Source organism: Lathamus discolor, chromosome 6 (assembly GCF_037157495.1).
Source record: "Lathamus discolor isolate bLatDis1 chromosome 6, bLatDis1.hap1, whole genome shotgun sequence".
Taxonomy (NCBI): Eukaryota; Metazoa; Chordata; class Aves; order Psittaciformes; family Psittacidae; genus Lathamus; species Lathamus discolor.
In genome coordinates, this window is record NC_088889.1 from 89,311,568 (window position 1) to 89,334,154 (window position 22,587).

Here is a 22,587-nt window from a genome sequence, read left to right on the forward strand (position 1 = left end):
ATAGTAGGAGATTTGCACCTACATGAAGTGTGTCAAAGGTGTTTCAACAGTGAGAATCATCAGATACATGAGAACTACAGAAAAAGAGACACCTGATTTAAGCGGTGAAGCACCCAACCACTAAGTTTTTAGGTTTAAAACAGTGAATTAAAACCCAGGTAGGATTCCAGCATGTTATTTCCAAATAAAATCCTGACTTTTGAGAGCTCTAAAGAATACTTCTGTTTATGTTCCATGGAGAATTCTTTTCTTTGGAAGCAAAGATCTACAGCATCATCTTCACTTGAACTGACTTCCAGCTTGTTCAATACTTTCATGCCAACTGGATAAAACAAGGATTTAAATGCCTTTCAGCATAAACAACATCCTATCTAGAATCCTCCAGAACACTGAGCTCTTCCAAATATCCTTTTGTTTAGGTCTAATAAGTCAGACCCAAGAGGAAATATTAAGAGACATTCTGTACCAGAAACTTAACACCATCAATAGCTGTCATGTCCAGATTCCCTGCAGTGATTTGGGGTTTTCAGCACATCCACCTCACAAGGACTCATTAATATGCTCATCCTTTTGGGAAGAATACAGGTCTTAGTTCATCCTTTAATAGACAGCAGCCAGCTACACCGGGCATAGGCAAATCATCATGTAGAGAGTGAAACTCCGGCCCTCTCCCCCCACCATACATACACATCTGCACTTTGAGCCAACTTTAAATACAGAGTAAATGAGGAATTATCTTGGATGTGAACCAACACTAGTTTGTATTCTTCCCTGAATAACACTTTTCTTTTGCAGAAGGGAAGTAAAGGACTGCTACAGAAACACAGCAACATTCAAACCCTTTAAAACAAAAGGTAGATTATTTAATGCATTAACGATGTTAATCTGAAGATAAATAAATCCACAACAGACTTTTACGTTTCTTTTTGAGATTTCCTTTTTCTTTGCAGAGAATATTTCTGATATTATACAGTACTGAGAGGGTGTTCTTTTATGTTCTTAATGTCCAGGTGAAAAGCAAAGCTCAGTTCTCTCTGCTCTCTTTGTGGAACTCCTCAATGCCCTGTTCCAGGTGTGATTCTTTCATAAGCTTTTACTTGAAAGCGGAGTGGTGAGCAACACTAATTTCAAGAATAACTGGATGGTTTGGTCCCTGAGTCATCCTCTTGAGAGCCCATACTCTGCAAGGGAGAGAGTTAGTTCGTTTCACAAACAGGCCTGAGGTTTACCTTTGAGACAGACAGGTCTTTGAAGTTAGCAAGTAGGAAAATAAAGCGCGTATCAGATAACACGCGCTTCCTTTGTGTTTTAAAGCATGATATTTATGCATGTATTGATATGTTATTATTAACACTATATATACTGACATTCAGTGCAACACATACTGCACTGAATCTCTTGCAAGACATTAAATCACTTACCTTCTGCACAAACTGAGGGTTCACAGTGATCTCTTGATCCATGGCTTTCAGTCGTTCATCAAGCTCTATACATTTCAGCATCTTAAAAATACATATGAAGTTAATTACTTGGTCCAGCTTGCTCAAGATACTTCACAGCTGTGTTGTGTAGAACCAGTAACTTTTGCCATCACCAACATTCCATGTCCAAATGTTCTTATCCCTCATCTCTCAGAAGTGTCACATTATTTCTTATTCCCTTGATTCATGTCTTCCTAACAATCCTTTCCAAGGCCACTGACAGACAGCCCCATGAGGGTCAATCACCTCAGCTTACAGGCAGGTTACTGACAGCCAGAAGAAGTGATCCTTGAAGGCTAAAACTCTAAACCCACTCTTTCCAATCCATTCAGTTCAAGTAACTTCACATCAACATCAAGCAGTCAATCTGCTGAAACATCTCAAGCTGTACAGAGGATACAACAGGGAACGTGTTGACAGTAACTGACTATCAATCTAAACCCCCTTTAAATACCAGTACCATGAAATAGTCTAATAATGATTCACAGTCCTCAATCTCTTCATGTAAGTCACCTACACTGGCTTCTCCCAGCAGCTCTCTGATTACAGGCTAAGGTTGTCTGGTAGCAATTCCAAAAGCAGTTAAGATCTTAAAGATTTACCTCCTGGTCAATGTTATGGAGCATAGCTGGATTGTTGTATTTTTCAGGATTATCATGGAAACAGACCATACCATCTTTCTGATTAATACTTGCAAAGATTTCACCATCTTCTATCTGAAATGAGAACAGGTTTAACATAAGACATCACCAAGAAGAGAATTTTGAGTAACTACAGCACACAGGCTCCTTGTGGAATCATCTTGTTTGCTTCTTATTCCCTAACAGCTTCCCAAAGACTGCATGGTGGAGAATCCTGTTATGACTTTTTGAGAACAGTCTAAACACCACAGCAGACTGACAGTACTTACTTCACCCTGAAAGGGAACCATTCTTCAGCCACTCAGAACACCCACCACCAAACCCAGACACTTAAATACACTGGATCAAGTTCTAAGTGAGGATAGTTCAGCCAAGTCTCAAGTCTCACCATGTGGAGGACGTATTTTTCTGCTTCTTGGGGCCCCGACAACTGCACTCGACTTGCCATGTCTTGTAGTGACAATGTTAAAAACGTCTGAAATGCAGAAAGTATCAAACCATTAAAGCCATCTTCATAGAAGAGCTTCTCTAATCCAATCAGTGAAGCCCAATGGGAAGAAACAAGTGGGACACAGTTATTACTTATAAAAGCCCCACGAGACAAAAGACAGTTCTTCCTCTGAAGACATGAATCTGTTAAACTGTTCACATACACAGACCAAACTGAGGCATTACTCCATTTCTGCTATTCCTTTTTACCCCAAGCACAGTCCTGACCATGCCCAACTTCTTCCCTCACCTTTTTACATGAATAAGGTGGCTGTCCATCCCTTGAATCTCCTTCAAGAGATGCATGTATTGTATTCCTTCTGAGGTTAGTTCTATTGCAGCAAACATCATTTGTGCTTGCCATAAAAGAGCCTTCGCCTGATCATCTTCAAGGATTAATCTGACCTCTCAGATGAGGGGGCACATCGCTCCACTGCTTCTGGTTTTCCCCTTACTTCAGATACTTCCAAAATCTGCCCTATTCACTCCCTCTTCTCTAATCAAGCAGCCTGTAAAGTTCAGTTTTCTCTTCCGAACAGAGATGAAGGTCACTGGGTCACTGTGCTCACAAGTTCTTTGAATATGTATGAAAATCCCACGGGCAAACTCCTTTGATACACAGACACATTTAACCACCTTTTAAATACAGCACCTGAAGTGGTTTTCTATATAGAGCATTTTAGCCTCGTTTGTTTCAGAGACACAAATCTCAGTTTTACTCATTTCTCCATGACATTACTGCAATATCGTTTTGCTCTGAATTGAATACAGAGATACTCTGCGAGAAAAACTAATCACAATTCCTCAGCAAAACCACCCCCTTCATCTTACCTTGGTTAGCCTCTGAATATTCTTTTTGTAGAGAGATGACAAGCATTGCTTAACCAGCCCCATATTGTTATCCCTTGTGAATGTTTCACTGTGTTTGTTCACCAGGTTTCGAAGCTCCGAGGGTTTATTGGTTGAATAAACTTGTGCTAGTTCATGGTAAGCATTGCTAAGGGGCTGCAATTAGAAAAATGAGAATGCTTTATAAAGAACATGCTGTTCAACCAGCCTCTATTCATTACTTCAACACTAGAAGCCACGCAGGCATAAAAGCAGATTTTAAGTAGTTCAAGCATCTCTCATACCAAAGAGATGACGCCAGTACACGGCATTAGAGCAGCATAAGATCCTCATATGCTAAATCTGTATTCCTACAATATAAGATTGAATAAACTTAATTCAAGGACCTCTGTATGACAGTTCTAGTTCTGGAAGTGCAAGGAAAAGGCCATTAGCTGAACAGTGTATGAAGTGAACTGAATTCAAGGTGCGTAGTCACTGCCCATCAATTATAAGACACTGTCATCCTTGACCACAATGCATCACAGCAGGGCCAACAGAGAATCAGAGGGTGAAGACTTGTTCACTTTAAAGTAGCAACTGTTTGAGTTTGCTTATTAATATCTGGAGTTACAAGATTTTGGGAACTTTACAGTTTTGGTCACAAATCAATAAACTCAGTGTTAAATAAGAACTGAAAGTGTGTTATTTATTGAGGATCAGAACTCTCTCAATAACGGTTTTCTCTTCCACCCTACACCTCTTAATCTCAATGCTTACAGACTCCAAACTACAGCTTTTTCAGGAGCTTTTATTCTTTATAAAGCTGGGGTTTTGGAATAATCCATTTAGCATTTCATACTTCAACTAGGTGAATTTAGGGGCTGAAGGTTCTCACAAGGACACCAGACACTGAAAGCCAAATGAAAGCTGAGTTTTGTTTGAGTTCTAACATAAAATGCTACCAAGGGATGTGCAGGATCAGTGAAGAGAATATTGGTAAGTAATATTCAACCCTAAAGTGCCTCCAAATTTATGTTTAAAAACCTGTATCCCAATATGAACAACAAAGTTTGTTTGTACAAGACACTCATTAGCTATTGTACTCTAGAAAGGCAGCAGGAGGTTGTCCTCTGGCACATTATTCCATGATCTGCAATGTTAAAAAGTACCATCAAATGAGGGTAGGAAACACAGACTCAACTTTATTGCTCTGTTATTTAACTGTATTCACAAAGACTTACCTTAATGAATCTACCAACTATCTGGGAAGTGTATTTTGGTAGCTGCTGAACTTTGCCAAGTAGTATCAAAGAAACTAGAATATACTTTTTATACGATTCCAACATAATATGACTGACTGCCATGGCTGGAGTAGTTATTGCCTAAGCAAGAAAGAAATAGAATAGGTATTTAATATACTTACTGATAGGTCCTGGTAGCTATTGCATTAAGAAAAAAAATCTCAGTTTCAAGCTGCATGTGGAAGGTATACAATGACATGAAATTCACCTTTGAGCATTAAAGCTTTAAACTAGCTTCTGTCAAAACTAATCATCCAAAATATATTAAATTCTATGAAAGCTGCTCAAAATGCATCGTGTTACAGTGGTGCCTACCTTCAAATAACCCTGTTAAGATCAAATCTAAACGTCTTTCCTTGGTCTATATCAAAAGTTGTACCTGCAGCTACTTGTTACCAAGAGTGATTATACACTTTAGAACCTGGATTCACACAGATCCCTAAAGAGGTTTTATAAAGCTACTACACCATCAGATCTCATATTTAATTATGCTGAAAGAGGCCTGCAGAATCAGGAAAAGGGATTTCAGTTTACTATGATGCTGCTAAGCTACTCAAGGACTGACACTTGCATACAGAAGCTGCCACATATTTGACAGCATTTTCTCTCATACATACACCAGGTTTTCCCAATTTGGAGATTTTTCCTTCTTTCGCAGAGAAAATGAAAGCAATATTGTGATAACCTTGACGTGTAACTCCCCTCATAAAATTTGCAAAGGTCTTAGCAAAACCACTGCATTAGCTTTGCTTTAAGAACACACAATTGTGCGTTGTCAGCCTAGGAGCCGTTGCTATGCCAGCAGCAATAAACAAGCATCTGAAAAATATTTATAGTGAGATAAATTTAACATCAACCTTTGAGATGCATAGTGTTATGGTGCAATGGTTACTTGGCTGGAAGAGACCTTCTTAAAGGAAAACACCTCTAAGGACAGCTCGCTTGTTACTTCACTACATGCTGAGTATCACCGTTCAGGCTGTACCTGTCATAAAAGAGCTAGTAGCGAACACGAACCCAACTCAGGTTGTATGCATTGCTATGATGAACACACACACACACACACACAACCAAACCCCATGTGAATAATGAGCAGCAATACAGATCTGTTAGTAGAATCATATCTTTAAGGTTAAGAATGAAAATTATTGGTGGCTGCTTGTGCCTTATCTTAGGTTCACAGCTTTTCCTGCTCTCCTTGGTGGCTATTCAAAGATGATATGTTATCTCAGCACTACTACACATGCTACTGTAGTAGTGCTACAATACACTACTATTGCCTTTCAAGTGATCACACTTGAGACTTACCATTTGATTTCAAGTTACCTGTTCATAAAAGTAGAGTGCTCTTTCAAAGTTCTTCAGCCCAGTGTATATCATCCCACCATAGTAGTAGTAACATAAAAAGTGCTTCGCATCATATGCCCCATTCTCTTTACAAATATCCATCATGTCCACATCTAGATACGGGAGGGCAGGTTTAAAGCATTTTGCTAACAAACAGAGCTACAAGAAAATAAATCAGGTTGTCATAAATTAGCCATTTCCATTCAGATTTCCAGGAGGAAGAAGCTGAAACTAAATTCATCTGCTACTAGTCAATAAATCTCACTCCTCCAAGAGTGACAAAACAGGGTACGTGGTAGTGCTGTAACACACATTATTCTTTAAAACAGATTGTGAGCTGTTATAAATTATCTGAATGCTAAAGAAATTAGACTGAGACGAAGCTGTTTGAAATTCCAGGCCTTCCAGACTGCCTGCACTAAATATTGCACTAAACATTCCTGTCCAACCCTAAGTCCCAGGAGCCAAGAAATGAGACAGAAGAGCAAATTCAGGCCAAAGACACTGAGACAAACTGGCTTTTTGTCAAATCTGAGCAAACAGTATCTGGGTGTTACGCTTACACTGCCTGTGTGTGACTTTCAGCCCAGAGAGAAGAGATGGCAAAGGACTTTCAAGAGTCATCAACAAAACCAAAGATCTGGGGACATGCACTGCACATTTAAAATGCATAGAAAGGCATTTTATTTCAGTGTATCACTATTTATGACTGGAGACCAGTTAAAAGGCATTTTAACATTGCAATACGTGAACATGTATCTCCTCAAAGGGTTCTACTTATAAAATTCACTTTTACTCTCACCAAAAGCCCTTACAGGTCCCCTTACCTGGCAGAGATCTGCGTGTATTGAGGTCAGCTGGTTTGTGTTCATCTGCATCTTGTCTATGGCTTGTCTGAGAATGCTAATTCCTCGCAGGGGCTGTCAGAAATTACATCTCTTTCAGACAATTTCTCATAGATGGCAGCACATTGGATCTTATGTTGACACTTACAAATGAAAAATAACACTAATTGACAGGTTCCATTCAGTAATAGTTAACTTGAGGTTCCCTTTGTGTAGGATACTGCAGTCTCTCAGACAATAAAATTAACCTGGGCTATACAACTTCTGCTAAGCTAAATGAAGTCATCAATTCTGCTCCATAAAGCCAACCTCATCAGGAATACAGGAGTTTGTATTAATACAAAAGCCTTTCTTGACTCCATGACATGACTCCCACCAAGTAATAGAGGCAAGGCTCTTGATTTGCTCCACTTAGACCAGACTTGATCTCTGCTTCTAATTTAGGCTAGATTTCACTGAAGTAGCCTGAAAAAAATCAGTATCTTAGCAACAGAAACATTGGTCAACTATTTCTTAATCAAGTTTCCTTTACATTTTGAGGCATTTCATTAAGAACATTATATAGCACTGGTGAGAATAACACTGAAACCAGTATCACTGACTCACCAGTGCTAATAATCATTGCAGCTCTCTCCTACTCATGCACACGTTGTCTGAAGAACGTTCTGGGTACTGCAGATTCCGTACTTTGTGTGAGAGAGCACGCTTTTAGGTGACTCTCTCCCTAAAAATTCATCTTCCCTATGTTTTCCTTAAAGAAAGCTGGAAAATCTTGGTTCAGGTTCATTTCCTCTGAGTAAACCTAACAAATAAGGAGCTGCACAAAAATACATAACGTGAAGTTCGTGGCAAATCCTTCTGAAGCAAGTAAGAGACTGTAATCATGAAACAGTTCGGGATGGAAATGACCTCAAGATCATCTTGTTCCAACCCCCTGTCAAGGGCAGGGATACCTCACACTAGACCATGTTGCCCAAGGCATGTCCCTTTTAAGAGCTTGGATATGTAGGTGGCTTATATGTACTAGATAATAGTTGCTCACCTGTTTTCTCTCCACAAGGGCATTTGTTAACTGGTGGCACAGGCCAGCAACTAAATACAGTAAAAAAAAAACACAAAGAAAAACACCATACAGTGAAAAATCAGAATAAAACTATCAAAACCCCATATAAAGTCTGAAAGTAAGCTTAACTTACAAGTGTCTGTTGCATATCTGATGTGTTCTCCGTTACAAGTGCTGATAAAAAGCTGCACCTGCGAGAATAACGTTTCGAAGTCAGGGATGCTGGGCATAGAAAACTTCACAAACCTAAACCAAGCAAACAAACAAAAGGGTTAGCACTTCACATTTGGAGCTTCATTACTGAGTCTCTGTAGATGCATGTAGATGCTTGCAAACAAATCCAAAGTGTTTATGACAGATGGCAGACGAGCTGCACAAGGTTTGAAAATACGCTTTCCCTGCACACCCCCATTCTCAATCTAGTGCAAACTGCAATTGAGAACAAACTATGGCAAACAAAGATCATTTTGTCTGCTACAATAGTTACAATCAGAACAGAAACACTGGCTAATGACGATGAGTTGTAATACTCAGCCACATAACCTCTCTGGCCACTTTTGCCTCCCCTGCAGCCACCTCCTGCTTGAATGTGCTCAAGGTTATCTCAGCTATTACATTATTAGATGTGTACCTCTTGTTAAGAGCATTTTCTCTTCACTCTCTGGTGGTTCCTTAGCACCCTATAGGCTTGCACACTGCTGCTTCTGTAGGATGAGCCATGATTATGCCCACCTCAGGGCAATAAATCCCTGTGCATCCAAGAAATGCCACAAAAAACCTATGGGAAAATCCCTCTGTTCCGTGCTATCAGGACACTCTGCTGATACCATCTCTTCAAATAATACACTTTACATATATTACTGCCCCATCCCTGGCAGTGTTCAAGACCAGGTTGGACACAGGGGCTTAGAGCAAGCTGCTCTAGTGGAAGGTGTCCCTGCCCATGGCAGGGGGCTGGAACTGGATGAGCTTTAAGGTCCCTTCCAACCCAAACCAATCTATGATTCTATTTCCTATAAACACTTAATCTCCTTCCTCTACCTGTTTTAATGACTGTTTCCATGTACCCCATGATACAATTCTGCTAACACAGCACTGATGCCCTGCTTGCTGTAAAGTCCATAATGCATTTTTATGAGATGCTAAATTGCAATATTAAACAGCATTTTCTCTATGTATTACAGTAATTTTGTTTCAAAAGGGTGGTAGAATGATGTCCCCGGTAAACCCAGGACAAATGAGTACCAGGATTCTGATCTTTCCTTTAAAAAGAAAACTGTTAAGTAATAGTGAAACCTGTATATGCTCCATGTATAGTTAGGTACAGCTAGAAACAATAGTTGGAGCTTCAAGGCCAAATATCTTTATCTCAGCATCACCAACTGAAGTATTATCTTAAACTACAGACAACAGCAAGAGCTTCAGTGCTGTCTAGAGACAAACAGCCAAGAACTGTCAGAACCCATGGAAAAAAAAGTGTTGCTTCACACTTACAGTCTTAAGAGTCAGTTTTATACCTTTTTGCTGCACACATATGGAAAAATACTTAAAGATACAGCCATAAGGAAAACAACCCCTAATATTAACACTTGACAGTAATGGCATTTACAACCTCCAGAGGTTTCCTTTGGAAAAATGTAAGTCTGAGTTGGTGCTTTTATTACTAAATGTGCATCACTAAGCACCACTCTAACAAACACAGACTGAAAACATGCAAAAGAAAAACATTTGGGTGACAACTCAGCATTAAAACTCCAGGCAACATACTAAGATATTTAACTGAAAGAAAGCAGCACTTACAAGACAGCCAGAACACCTAATGAGTGCTCCTGCACATCCAGGGCACCAAGCACTGTATCCAGATGGGAAAGATTTTTTGCCAGCAGTTCTCCACTCTTATTGATCAGCTCACAAAGCTGGGTCATTTGCCCTGAAACACAAAACATGTTGTCAGACTCTAATTAGAGAACACTCACACATTCCCATACTTCATTACACACTTCCTGCCCCATAAAACCTGAGGCAAAAGCAGCATCACCCAGAGAATTTACTTTTCTTTAATACAATGGGCATTAGTTTTCAACAGTGAGGTACCCACCATATGTGGCAATGAAGCTTCTTCCCAAGAAGCATCTTTGGGATTGCAAAGGAAGCCCTTAGAACACAAACCCAGCAGGAAAAGCAGCATCGGCTCACCTCAGAGATGGGCTGCACGGTCTTGTATCACCACCAACCTCCACCTAAGCCAAGTCTACCAAACTCTAACCAGTGTACTACCATGCAATATTTTGCCTGATGGATAAATTTCTCTCCTCTTCTATCTTCTGGGTGTTGGAAAGGGGAAAAAACAGAACAAAACAGGACCAAAACCAGTCTCTTCCACTCTAAAAAATCCCAGTAATGCAGTTTGTTCCTTGCTGCTTCTCCAGTGCCCTATTTACCATTTTCCAGCTCTGCTCATAACCATGTTTCTTTGAAGCTGACATTAACATTACAACTAAGTGCCTACAAGAAAAGGCTTTAAAGATCTGTTCTTAAATCTAGTTTGTGTAACTAAAACTGCAGTGGTGTTCTATTTGTTGTGAGCCATGAACACAGCATGAAAGGCAACTACTCTGAATTAGGAAGGTACAGTAAGCCCAGAAACCTTACAAAGAAAGCAGATCGATTGTCACAAACTGCTTTCAAACTCTTTCCCCACCATTACTTGAATTAAAACTATCCTTTGCTGAAGCAGAGGATTGTTTGAATGTTCAATCCTTGTAGGTTAGAGAGAAAAAGCAGAGGTTCTCTCACCCCTACAAAAAACTTCATAAAAAGAGGAATAGTGCCTCCATTTATAGAGACATATTATCCTCAATTCTCTCGGCCTTTTCCTTTAAAAAAGGAAAGCCTAGGAAGCCTTAGCAATGAAGTGCTGGATTTGAAGCAACATAGGGATCAGAGAAGTTCCAAACAGGGGACAAGAGCCCTCACCCACAAACCGCTCTCTCCATATGGAATTCAAATTCCTGCCATAAGCATGGAAAGAGACAGAGCTTGTAAAATGCTCTGTAGTTTGATAACAGGTTGAAAACCTTAGTTCTGGTGAGCTCCCTAGTAAGAAATCCTCCCATATCACAGCTATCACCTGCCATTCCACTATAAACCAAAGCCAAAACCCCTCCTGAACAACGCTCTACCCACCAGCATCACTGAACACCTTGCGGTGTACACAGACGTACCCACACCATGCCCAACCAATCCATTTATGTCACTTCCCATGCAGCCAAATGCCAAGAACCAGAAACCAACACCACCACGGGGAGTACGCAGACTTCTCCCATGGGCTCTCCCAGTCTCCAGCAGCCTCCCTGGATTTGCTTCTTCCAGGGAATGACTATCTGGCTTACCCCTAATGGAAGGACTTCCATTTAGACAACCAGAACCCCTTTTGCATCCACGAAACCTTGTAGTAAAAACTTCTCCAGCAAAACAAAGAATCATCTTTCACCAAGGTTTGTCCCCACACCTTTTAGGTATAATTTGTCTCTTGTATGTGATACCCCCCAGTAAAAACACTCTATATTCAATAAATTAAACCAACATAAGAGAGAGTTGGGGCTCCATCCAGAGATAAAGCCTGGGGACACAGAGGAAAGCATCAACTCGTGACCAGTCCCAACGAGCAAACACCCCATGCGGAGCAACCCTCAGAACACATAGGAAGCATCAACACAGAAAGTTCAAGAACCAGGAACCGCTGCGGCCACGCACAGGGAAAGCAGGAGTCTGGCAAAGAAACGACAGGATTCTAACTATGGTAACTAAAGCGTTTTGTAAGCGCTTGGGTTATGGTAACTCGGAGGTGAAGTCTCAGCCTTCCTCCCATGCGGTTCTGGTCATGCCCCACTTTATCGCCAAGGGACTACCGCTCGTGAAGTGTATTTGAAAGCCCACACGCCGCTATGCTGAGCGCTCAGCACTGAGGTGACAGCCCGGGCTGCCGAACCCTCGTTAAAGCCCCTGCGGTGCCCGCTCCTCCCCTTCGCTTTCCAAGGCTCAGATTCAGCGCCGGCTTCACCGCACTCCACCGGGACCTCTCCCTTATCGCCACTACGGGCAGCCGGACCCTCGGACCCTGTCAAACCCCACCGGGACCCCCCTGAGGCCACAGCCCGGTAAAGGCCCCACAGGAAAGGAGGCTGACGGAGAGCAGTGAGGAAGCGGAGGGGGGGGGGGGGGGAAACGGGGAAGGCCGCGGCCCGGCCCCTCCGCCGCGCAGGCTCCCGCGGCCTCCACCCCGCGCTCGAAGCCCCGCTGTGTGCCCGCCGCCACCGGGGCCCGCCCGCGGTCACCTTGGGCCGAGAGCTGCCGGACGCTGTTGACGAACTGCTCCAGGGCCGACGCCATCTTGGCGGCTGGCGCCGCGGCCGCGCGCGGGGGGGGGGGGGGGGGCGGGGGCGGGAGCGCGCACGGGGAAAGAGGCACCGCTTACGGCCGCCGCCGCCGCCGCCGACCTACCCGCCAGCCAATCAGCGGCCGCGGCGCGGAGCCGCGCAACGCCCGCCGCCGCGCGTCACTTCCGCCGCTTCGCCACCTCTCGCGGGAAAAGAGGTTGCTATGGTAACCACCGCCTTTCCCCCCCCCCCCACCTCGAACCCCGCGGGGGAGGAGCTGGAAGCCGTGACTCAGCAGGGCTGCGTGATGACGTCACGGCGCGTCACCCCTTCGCGACACGGGGCCCGCGGGGTCCGTGCACGTTGTCCCCTTAAGGGGGTGACCGGAGGCTGAACGTGGTGGCGGTTCGCCCCTGTGGGATAATATGGGATAATATGGGATAATATGGGATAATATAGGATAATATGGGATAATAATAACATCCCTATGATGAGAAATGGGGCTGTTCACCCTGGAGGAGGGAAAGGAGACCTCAGTCAGCCTGCCAGTGTCTGAATGGAGCTGCAGGGATGCTGGAGAGGGGCTCTCCATCAGGGTCTGCAGGGATGGAACAAGAGGTGATGGGTTCAAACAGAAACAGGGAGATTTAGGTTGGATCTAAGGAAGCTCTTCCCTGTGAGGGTGCTGAGGCGCTGGCACAGGGTGCCCAGAGAAGCTGTGGCTGCCCCATCCCTGGCAGTGCTCAAGGCCAGGTTGGAGCACCCTGCTCCAGTGGAAGGGGTCCCTGCTTGGAGCTGGATGAGCTTTAAGGTCCCTTCCAACCCAAAGCAGGCTGGGATTCTCTGTGTGTGCTCCATCCCCGCAGGAGCTGTTGGGCAGGGAAGTACCCTTCACCATACCACAAGGAAGAAGGACTCACTGTGGGATGTGTGCGTGTTCTCTCACTGCTTCCTCAGACACATCAAGCTGTGTTGAAACCTGTCGTGGTTTAAACCCAACCACAAACCTCGTTTGCTCACTTCCCCCCCTTTCTTGCCCTCCCCCTGCTCCTGGAGGGACAGAGAGGAGAATCGAAAAGAATGCAACTCCCACAGGTTAAGAACAGTTTAGTAACTAAGGTGTAACACAAATCACTGCTGCTACCACCAATAATAATAAAGGAAATAACAAGAGGAAAGAATACAACACCTCACCACCAGCCGACCAATAACTCGCCCCACTCCCCCCAGCCGAGCACCGACTGATACCTCGTCCAACCCTGCAGTCCCCTGCCCTTCTGGGGTAACTCCCCATTACATCCTGGGTATGACGTGCTGTGGTCTGGAATACCTCTTTGGTCAGTTTGGGTCAGGTGTCCTGTCTCCGCTTCCTCCCGGCCTCCCCTCCTCCCTGGCAGAGCATGAGGCTCAGAAAGTCCTTGGCCGGACCAAACATTCGAGCAGCAACTGAAAACATCGGCGTTATCAGCACTGTTCCAAGGCCAAAAGATCAAAACAGCTCTGTACTAGTTCCTAAGAAGGAGAAAAATGACTGCTGCTGCTGAACCCAGGACAAAACCCATTCTTCACCATACACAAATGCCTCTGGCACAAGGGAAAGCAGAACTCGGCCTTAAAGCTTCACGTTTTCCTTCCCTGTCAACATTCACCACCAGGTCCAGCCTGGCTGACAGTTCTCCTTCACACCATGACCTTTCCCAAACCACCTGGTCTCACATTTGCCCTTTCTGTGGAGCAAGGACGATGCCTTCTATTGGAACACACTCTGGAATTAAAAGATGGAATACTTTGCAACTGCTAACGCTTTATTATTGCCACCGATCGAGATCTTTCCCAGCTCAGCGGTTGCCTAATCCCGTTAGTCACACTCAGAGGCTTCCCCCTCCTTTAGCAGCTCAAATCCCTGCAGTGTTCTGTGACTGCAGCGATCCGTGGTCCTGTGTCAGAATGCAGACCACGATGTGCCCCCAGCCCTCCTTTTGGGGCTAGTTTTGTCTTTTAAAGGTTCCCACTGTCACGCGTGGGGACAGATCTGCGTCACATCGAGCTAGATCCTGGGCAGAGCACGAATTGGTTGAAATCGGTGTATTTTCGGTCAAATTAGCTGCAAAAATCACTGTTTTATGTGCCCCCCCCCAGCACCCGCTCGCAAGGACGGGGGTTGGAGGGGTCATTGTGGGTACCCCCAGGCTGGGACTCGGGTAAACTGAGGCAGGGGCTCAGTGGAGCCCCCGCTGCGGGGGAAGGGGCGGGCGGATGGGATCGGCGCCGTCGCACCGCGTTCGTGCCGCTTAGAAGGCGGTGCCGCCGCTCCGGGCTCGGTCGGGCACCGGGAAGAGGAACTGGGTTTTGCACTGCCGGGTCGGGGCGAACGCACCGCCGAGCACCGGGGTCCCGCTGCCGCTTTGCTGCGCTGCAAAGGGAGGGATGGGGCGGGGAGGAGGCGAGCGCCGGTCTTTGCATCCCCCCCTTGCAGCCCCTCTGCTCCCTGTTGCATCCCCCTTGTACCCTCCCGCTCCTCCCTTCTGCTGCAAGGGGCCGTGCTTGAAATAAAGCCTCCCCCCCCCCCCCCCCGGGCCCCTTGACCGGAGACCCCCCCTAATCCCCTGCTTAAGCCCCTTTCCATCATGATCTTGCTGAGCAGCTTCTTGCACCTCCGGCCTCGGCGCTGCGGCCCCTTCGCAGGGCTGGGCAGGGGTCCCGGCCCCTTAGCGGGGTCCCGCAGGGCGCTGCGGGTGCTGGTGGACATGGATGGGGTGCTGGCTGACTTCGAAGGAGGCTTCCTCAAGAAGTTCAGAGCCAGGTATCCCGACAAGCCCTACATTGCCCTGGAGGACCGGAGGGGCTTCTGGGTGTCGGAGCAATACGGGCGCCTGGGACCTGAGCTGAGTGTGAGTTTATGCATCCCCGGCTCTGCGCGTGGCTCTTGGTTTGCTCTGTGCTGTGTGGTTGGAGCTCTGGCCCCTATGGGATACCCCCCTCCCCATTAACTCCTCCATGTCTGAGGTGCAGCGCTGTGGGTGCTGGATGGAGCCCCCATTGAAACACAGGGCTGCATGCAGGAGGGCTTCCAGAGGTGCTTTTCTCCTGGAAATCCAGTGTTTTCCATGCACATCTGTTTCCCTGCATGCATGGATGGAGATGGATGCAAGGAGAGGAGAGCTGGTTTAATTGCATAGCTGGGGTTTTCTAGCTGTGATACGGCCAAGCTGCATGGATTGATAATGTTCCTGGATGGGTTATTTAGTTCCTTATCAGCAATGCGAGGAGTGGGACACGGAGAAGTTGAGAGCAAACCATGCAATTGATGCTTCGTGTGAAGGCTTCCTTAATATTAAATCAATCCCAAGCCCTCCCATGCTTCAGAATTATTGTGCTGCCTTTAATAATTAAAGCTTAAAACCAGAAGCTCTTGTTATGCTGTGCTTTATCATTCAGCAAAGGGCTGAGTGCTGCAGAAAGGTGCTTTCTGCCTCTACCCGTTTCCCATCTCAATGGGATGTCTCTGGTCTCACCTGCAGATTGCAGTTGGGGTAGTTGGATGGTGTTAGAGCAAATGAAAGTACTCATCATTAGAGGTGTGATGGCTACAAGGTAAGGAGGAAAGTGAATAAGGTCCAAGGCTCTGCCACTGGCAAAGACCTAAACAGCGAGATGAGCTGAAGGAATAACGTGTCCTCTCTAGCTGATGAGCGGGGAATGGAGGACATCATTCATGCAGGAAAGCAGATGCTAAAAGTATGACAGGAGCGTGATAACCCTTTTGTTTCTCCTTGATCTTAACTACTTTGGATGTGTTAAATGAAGTGAGCTCTTTTTGTGTCTGCTGTGATCATGTAAAGCCATTAAAACCTTGCGCTGAGCAAGTAGCAAAACCTCCCCAGACTGACAGCAGGGCAGCGCTGATTTCATCCATGATTTCAGATCAGGGATAAAGAGAGTAGGAGCTGCTCTGTGGCTGCAGGGCCATGGACCCTTCCAGACATCAGAGAGCACCACTGACCTGCTGTGGGAGACTGGAAGATAGAAGCTAAAGAGACCAATGAGCTGGAGGTCCCAGCTCTGAGAAGGAGTACAGCTCAGCAATACATTGAGCATACAGACCAGAAAGGATGGGGAAGCCTTGGATGGGTAGGAAAATGGCTCATGGGGAGACATAGGAAACTGAGGGTCTGTCCTGCCTGGCACCTGGTGGGATTCCCAACCTGGGGATTTTTCCATCTGCTGCTGCCTGTGGTGCCATGGAATTATTCCGGCTCTGGGAGCCAAGCAGGTCTTTCCTTCAAGATGCACTTAGCTCTTCCCCCATCAAACTTGATTGCAAAATGCTTTTTGACATGAGTGGAAGCCAGATAGCTGCGGAAGTCCTTGCTGTAGGAAAACACTTCAGAGCAGTTTGAAGTGCTCTGCTGCATCGGGCCTCACTTCTCAGACGTCTCTTGTGCAGCTACAGTCAGTATCTTAACGTAAAGCAGCATTGCTCACCGGCCTAAAGCAGAGCATGGGATGTTTGCCTGGCCCCATGGCACTGCTGGGGTAGCTGTTCCTGTCGTGGTGCCAGGAGGCGTTTCTGCTGGCTCCCTTGCACCGAATCAGAGTGCATACATACATATATATGTAGGTATCTTCATACATATTTAACATGCATGAAGAAGCTTTTCTTCCTTCCTCTGAACCACTGAGGTTTGCTGCTGCTGAGGTAAAGGAAAGGGGAAGAGAGCAAGAGCTGATGTGTGTAGTCTCTTGAGATTCTTCCCCAAGTAACGTATTAAAGGCAAAACGTGGTGGTTACCCACTAGGTTCCCACTTAGCAGGCAGGAGGGAGCTGCCTACATGTCCAACCAGCCTGTGTGTTCCTATGAGCATTAAGAACCAGCATCACTGAGGCTGCTCCTACTCTGATGCTCTGCTGGCTCCTCCATCCCTTTGCAACACAAGAAGGCTGGGATAGGCTTAAACTTCCTTTTGTCTCTGTTTTGCTGCTTCAAATGCAGAAGCAGAGCTGCTTAAAATGAAGATCAGTCCTTCGGGGCACAGCTCCCTTCAAACCTTCTCCGAGCTGCATTTACAGCTACTTGGCTGCATTGCAACACCAGGACAGGGCTGCTTCTGCTCCCCACAGCCATACTGCAGCACAACCAGGCTCTCTCCTCCCTGAGGACCCAGTGTCTGTGCTTGGCAGCTGAGTTCTATCCTGCTTGAGGGAGTGCAGGGGATGGATGCTGTTCCGTAGAGCTGGATCCTATCACGTGCAGCTCCTGGTCTCTGCCCTGGTCCCAAGGTTTTGCTCCCTTGTAGTCTCTCTGCTCTGTGCCATGTGCAGCCTGGCTGCTGACCTGGATGTTAAGTGTCTCAAACCCTTGCCTGGAGGTGCTTGCCTGACAGCCCTTGCCCAGACATCCCTGAGGATGAGCATCTGCATTCATCCTGACATGTAGTTCATCCTATAATATGTGTTCTCTTATGAGAGCAGCCCAGCTGCTATTTTAAGTGATCTGATTGAGACAAATAGGCCAGACAGCATCTGTGTCTGAACAGCACCACATTACAGCAGGGCTACCAGGGCACATCAGCCAGATCCACATGGAAGCGCCCCTCCGGATGCACATCCAGGGTTCAATTCGGTTCTAGACAATCTCTTGTGTTCTGATATGAAGGAATATACTGCTCCCTCTGTGTTTGGGGCCGCACAGGCAAAACCAAGCTGCTCCAGAGGATCTCCAGTCTAAATGGTATGGAATGGGTGCAGGCTGGCTGGTGGGGAACAGAGGCACCCACAGAGGCAAGGTGGGTTAGCAGGAGGGGACTGGAGCCAGCGCTCTCACCTTTCCCACTGTCACCATCCTCTGTCCTAGCGAAGGGTGAGGAAGATGCATGTGCAAGAGTAAGCGAGAAGCCCAGGGCAGTAACTGCTCTCTTTTCTTATATAGGAAAAAGCCATCAGCATCTGGGAATCCAAGAACTTCTTCATCGAGCTGGACCCACTCCCTGGGGCCGTGGAAGCTGTGAAGCAAATGGCAAACTTGGCCGAGTGAGTAGGAGCCTGCCCGTGCTGTTCGGGATGGATGGGGGTGAAGCAGTGGCTACCAATAACACTCTGCCCCTGTTTTTCTCCTCCTGGCAGCACTGATGTGTTCATCTGCACGAGCCCCATCAAGAAGTATCGCTACTGCCCTTACGAGAAGGTGAGCAGGTCCAAATCCCAGCCCTTCTTCCATACAGTGCTGCCAATGAAAGCCAGCTGATCCCTGCATACCTCCAGCTGTGAACTAGCAGCAATATTTCCCTGTCCTACCCGATTTGTTCTTAAGCATCTTCAAAAAGCCCCACTGTTGGCCAACCTCTACCATTTGCATGCACTGAGGCGCTTGGTCTTAGTAGCTCATCACAACATCAAAAGCTGCTTGGCTTTAAAAGAACTTGTGCTCCTGCAGCATCCGAATCCTTCCCACTCGTGAACTTAAGGAGAGAGATACGCTCCCTGTGTGGGACTTGTGCTGTGCTCTATTGCTGCTCCACTGAGCAGCCCTGTCCATCAGCCTTCCTCGAGCTCACTGTTCTCTCACCTTCCAGTATGCCTGGGTGGAGAAGCACTTCGGCCCCGAGTTTCTGGAGCAGATTGTTTTGACACGAGACAAGACGGTGGTTTCTGCTGACCTGCTTATAGACGACAGACCTGATATAACAGGTAAGGGAGGTACAGGGTGGTAGGAGTGACCAGAGGCAGCCCCAAGGGGCAGAGAGCATCCAGGGGTGTGATGGGTGCTGGTCCCTCCCTGCTCGATTAGGCTCTGGTGTCCACGGGCTCCTTGTGTTGGAGTAAGGTCACCCTTTGTGTCTCATAGAGGGGCTGTGCAGAGAACCATCCTCTCCCCTTGCTTTGCAGGGGCCGAGCTGAACCCGAGCTGGGAGCACGTGCTCTTCACAGCCTGCCACAACAAGCACCTGCAGCTGAAGCCCCCCAGCCGCAGGCTGCAGTCCTGGACCGATGACTGGAAAGCCATTCTGGATAGCAAACGCCTGCCGCCCGGCCAGGCCACCTAAACACCAGCATCCCACAGCCACCCGGCGCTGCAGCCACTCCTGCTGAAGGGTGAAACCATGGACGGACGGACAGACCGACGCTGTTCCTGCTGCGGAGAGGAAGAGGAGGGCGAGCTGAAGCACCACATAGCAGCCCCCAGCCAGGCTGTGCTGCAGCAGCAGGATTGCACCTTGGACCCAACAGGAGCATATCCCACTGGTTCTTGGGGTCCACGTGCTGCATCTGCACCCTCTGCGAGGCCATCCTGGTGTTCCTGATGGACAAGGTCATACTCGGCCTGTCTGTGTGGCACAGACCAGCTCTCCGTCTCCTCTCTGTGTTACAGTCAGGGATCACACGGGTGGTTTGTTCTGTCCTCACAGGGCTTCATACTTGCATTTTGGGATGCAGGTGGCTGGAAAGGCAGGGGGAGCAGGCAGATGCTGCCCAGGCTCCCTGCACCAGCTCAGTTGAAGCAACAGGGCAGCTATGTGCTTCCCTGCAGGAAGAGACCCTGCAGTGTGATACGGGGACAATACCACTCCTCCGTGGACCTGGCCATGGAAAGAGAATCCGGAGGCATCTTCCAGTTGATGGGAGGGATCCCTGCTTGCCCTCATCCCTGAGGAGTGCCACAGCTTTGGAGCTGATTTGGGATGAAGAGAAGGACTCTTCTCCCAGCTGCTCATTGCTCGTGGGCTGCTCATCCAGGGAATCTCTGGGACAGTGAGCAGGCAGCAGCAGTGCCAGCACCAGCCCTTCCTGGGAGCCAGGCAGCTCATGGCTCACCCTGACAGACATTGATCCAATGGCAGCTCCATGGATTTCAAAGCCAGGAAGGTCTGCACGTGCTGGCTGCATGCTCACATCACCCCATCTCCCTCCTCCTGGCAGCGTTGACACCAGGAGAGCTCTGGGTGTGCATGCACCAAGCGCACTGCTTCCATGCAGAAGGTCCTGGGTGCTGCACCCCACCGTGGTCAGGTAACTGGGATGTTAATGCCACAGAGCATCCTAAAGCCTTCAGGGCAGGGCCACTGGGAAGATGCTGCTGGATGAAGCAGGGCTGGTGGAGAAGCTACAGCATCACTGCGAAGCGGGTAAAGCAGAGGCACCACAAGTGTCCAAAGGGCAGGTTGAGGGTTGTGTTGGTGGAGGACTGTCATGGCCACATCCATGGATGCTGTTACCCGTCTTTACCTACCACAAGGGTAGAAGTTGGGGGGACACTGCTGCTAAAGGCTGGTGAGCCCATCAGAGATGCCCATGAGGCTGCAGCATGTACAGTGTGTATGCCAGGCACACAGCCAGGGGAGCTGCAGCTGGGTACCAAAAGGGACCGTTTGGATGAAGGAGCAGCTCCAAGAAGGATGCTTTTTGCATAGCAGTGCCCACAGCTTCTTCCTCCCCTGCGTGGCTCATTCCTGCCTCCCTGACCCCACACCAATCCAGCCTTGACTGAGCTGGCACCAGCATCACCAGAAAGCAGCCGCCTGGTCCCAGAAGAGACATCCCAGCTACTAAGGGGAGCCGAGTAACCCATCCCTGCCCATGGCACTGCGATAGGGCAGGACACAGCCTGGCTTTCCCAAGTGATAACCGGTGCCCCATGCAGTGCCCCAGGGATGCACTGGCTGCATCATGGCTCATGTGCATCACTGCAGAGCCCACGATCCCGTGGCCATGTGGGATCCCCACCATGTGCTCCTGCTCTCCTGGTCCAAGGACTTGCTGGCCGCAGGAGTGGAATTCCCCACTGGGACACATAGCCCCATGGGCAGGGGTGGTAGCCAGGGCTTGGCTGGGGTTTGCCACCCCATGCTGCTTGCTCATCCCTTCAGCTTGCCTCTCCTCTCTCCTACAGCCCCCACCAGCTAAACCCTATGTAAGCTTAAAGCTACGTAGCCAACAAATACCTGCTTCAGCAGCAGCAGCCAGCCCATCACATCCTGAGCGGCTGCTGGAGTTGGTGCTGTTGAACCTGTGCCTTGCCTGGCTGCTGCAGGGCCAGGGATGAAGCCTGCGTCATCTTGGGTCTTTCTGCTGCCCCATGTCTTGGGATGGGGCAGGTGTGTGAATGCAGCATGGTTGGCCCATGGTGGTGGGTTATGTACCATAAGGATGTTCTTTCTTTGCTGTTTAAACCACTGTGTGCTTCTCCCGGTGATGGGTTTGGTTCGGGGGTTGTTTGCAATGTGCTGCCCCAAAGCAACCATCTTCCCCCATGGCTGGGGCAGACCCAAGGGATGTGGGTCTCCAGGGCCAGCCAGTGTCTTCCCCTTGGTAGCAGATGTGATGCTGGAGAGACCACATCCATTCACACCAAATACACTTGAAAGCAGGGCTGGGGTTTCTCATCCCTGAGGCTCTGACTGGATGCACAGAAATCCCAAGCAGGAAGCTGGTCTGTTCACTGCTGCCAAGTTCGGGACCAGGAGGTGGCTTTCCATTGCCCAACGGATCAGCCCCTTCACCATCCAAGCCCTTCTGTGGCCAGCCGAGATGCACAGAGCTTTTGGTTTTAAAGGCACATCCATAAAGCTGAGGAGGATGAGGAGCACTGCAATAAACACTGGGGTTCAGCAGCATCCAGCTCCCTAGAAATGCAGTTTGGGTGTTGCAGTTTCTCTGTCTTCTGCATGGGGATGGGGGTCCAAAAAGCCTGGAACCAGCCCTGCTGTGCTGTTACCCCGTTAGACGGAGTCCCTGTTGGCAGAACCAAGCCCAAGGGGTGGTTTTAGGTAGCGATCAGCTTCCTAAAGATGTTTTATAACAAATAAAGCTGTAAAGTGTGTCTTGTGTTGTGCCAGAAGCTATAAAAGGGGCTGGCTCTCCCCTGGGGCTGCCAGGCAATGGCACTGGGACCAGTGCCATGTTTCCCAGTATAAGATGGAACGAGGTGGAGGGATCGCATCCCTCCAATGGAGCATCACAACCCACTGATGCATGTTAACCTGTGGGTCTGCGGCTGCATCCACTGCCTTCTAATTCTCCCTTGCAAAGCCTCAGGGTATCACACACCTTCCAGGTAACCAGCACAGCTTCCAAGGCAGGCAGAGATGGAGAGGAATGGGAAGGAGATGGTGGTGACCTGGCCCTGGCCCTGTACACAGAGGACCACTGCGGGCTGGTGGTGGTGGGATCCCTCACATCCCAGGAGTGCGCTGGGGGTGCGAGCATCCAATC

At 47.9% G+C, this 22,587-nt stretch overlaps 2 protein-coding genes across 2 annotated transcripts; one reads left to right on the forward strand and one right to left on the reverse strand.

Annotated features, from left to right (window-relative positions):
* Positions 1–841: 841 nt before the first annotated feature.
* On the reverse strand, positions 842–12,443 carry COPS3 (COP9 signalosome subunit 3). The gene is made up of 12 exons (XM_065684651.1): positions 12,336–12,443; positions 9,799–9,928; positions 8,132–8,244; positions 7,978–8,027; positions 6,918–7,010; positions 6,070–6,249; positions 4,684–4,824; positions 3,443–3,616; positions 2,511–2,597; positions 2,084–2,197; positions 1,422–1,502; positions 842–1,181 (listed from the first exon to the last, which is right to left on the reverse strand). Exons 1-12 carry the CDS (start codon positions 12,388–12,390, stop codon positions 1,128–1,130), a joined length of 1,272 nt encoding a protein of 423 aa, XP_065540723.1. The 5' UTR covers positions 12,391–12,443; the 3' UTR covers positions 842–1,127.
* Positions 12,444–14,711: 2,268 nt separating this feature from the next.
* NT5M (5',3'-nucleotidase, mitochondrial) lies at positions 14,712–22,195 on the forward strand. The gene is made up of 5 exons (XM_065684653.1): positions 14,712–15,268; positions 18,308–18,408; positions 18,502–18,562; positions 18,951–19,065; positions 19,264–22,195. The coding sequence occupies exons 1-5, from the start codon at positions 15,005–15,007 to the stop codon at positions 19,419–19,421; spliced, it is 699 nt and encodes a 232-aa protein (XP_065540725.1). The 5' UTR covers positions 14,712–15,004; the 3' UTR covers positions 19,422–22,195.
* The last annotated feature ends 392 nt before the right edge of the window (positions 22,196–22,587 follow it).

What these genes read in the sequence shown, in the direction of transcription:
- COPS3 (XM_065684651.1), bottom strand. Translation starts at nt 12,390, where the DNA reads ATGGCGTCGGCCCTGGAGCAGTTCGTCAACAGCGTCCGGCAGCTCTCG. An exon ending in CAGATATGCAACAGACACTT is followed by an intron (nt 8,028 to 8,131) that starts GTAAGTTAAGCT and finishes TACTGTATTTAG; the next exon opens with TTGCTGGCCTGTGCCACCAG. An exon ending in ACCCTCAGTTTGTGCAGAAG is followed by an intron (nt 1,182 to 1,421) that starts GTAAGTGATTTA and finishes TCTCCCTTGCAG; the next exon opens with AGTATGGGCTCTCAAGAGGA.
- NT5M (XM_065684653.1), top strand. Translation starts at nt 15,005, where the DNA reads ATGATCTTGCTGAGCAGCTTCTTGCACCTCCGGCCTCGGCGCTGCGGC. An exon ending in GCTACTGCCCTTACGAGAAG is followed by an intron (nt 18,563 to 18,950) that starts GTGAGCAGGTCC and finishes CTCACCTTCCAG; the next exon opens with TATGCCTGGGTGGAGAAGCA. An exon ending in CGACAGACCTGATATAACAG is followed by an intron (nt 19,066 to 19,263) that starts GTAAGGGAGGTA and finishes CTTGCTTTGCAG; the next exon opens with GGGCCGAGCTGAACCCGAGC.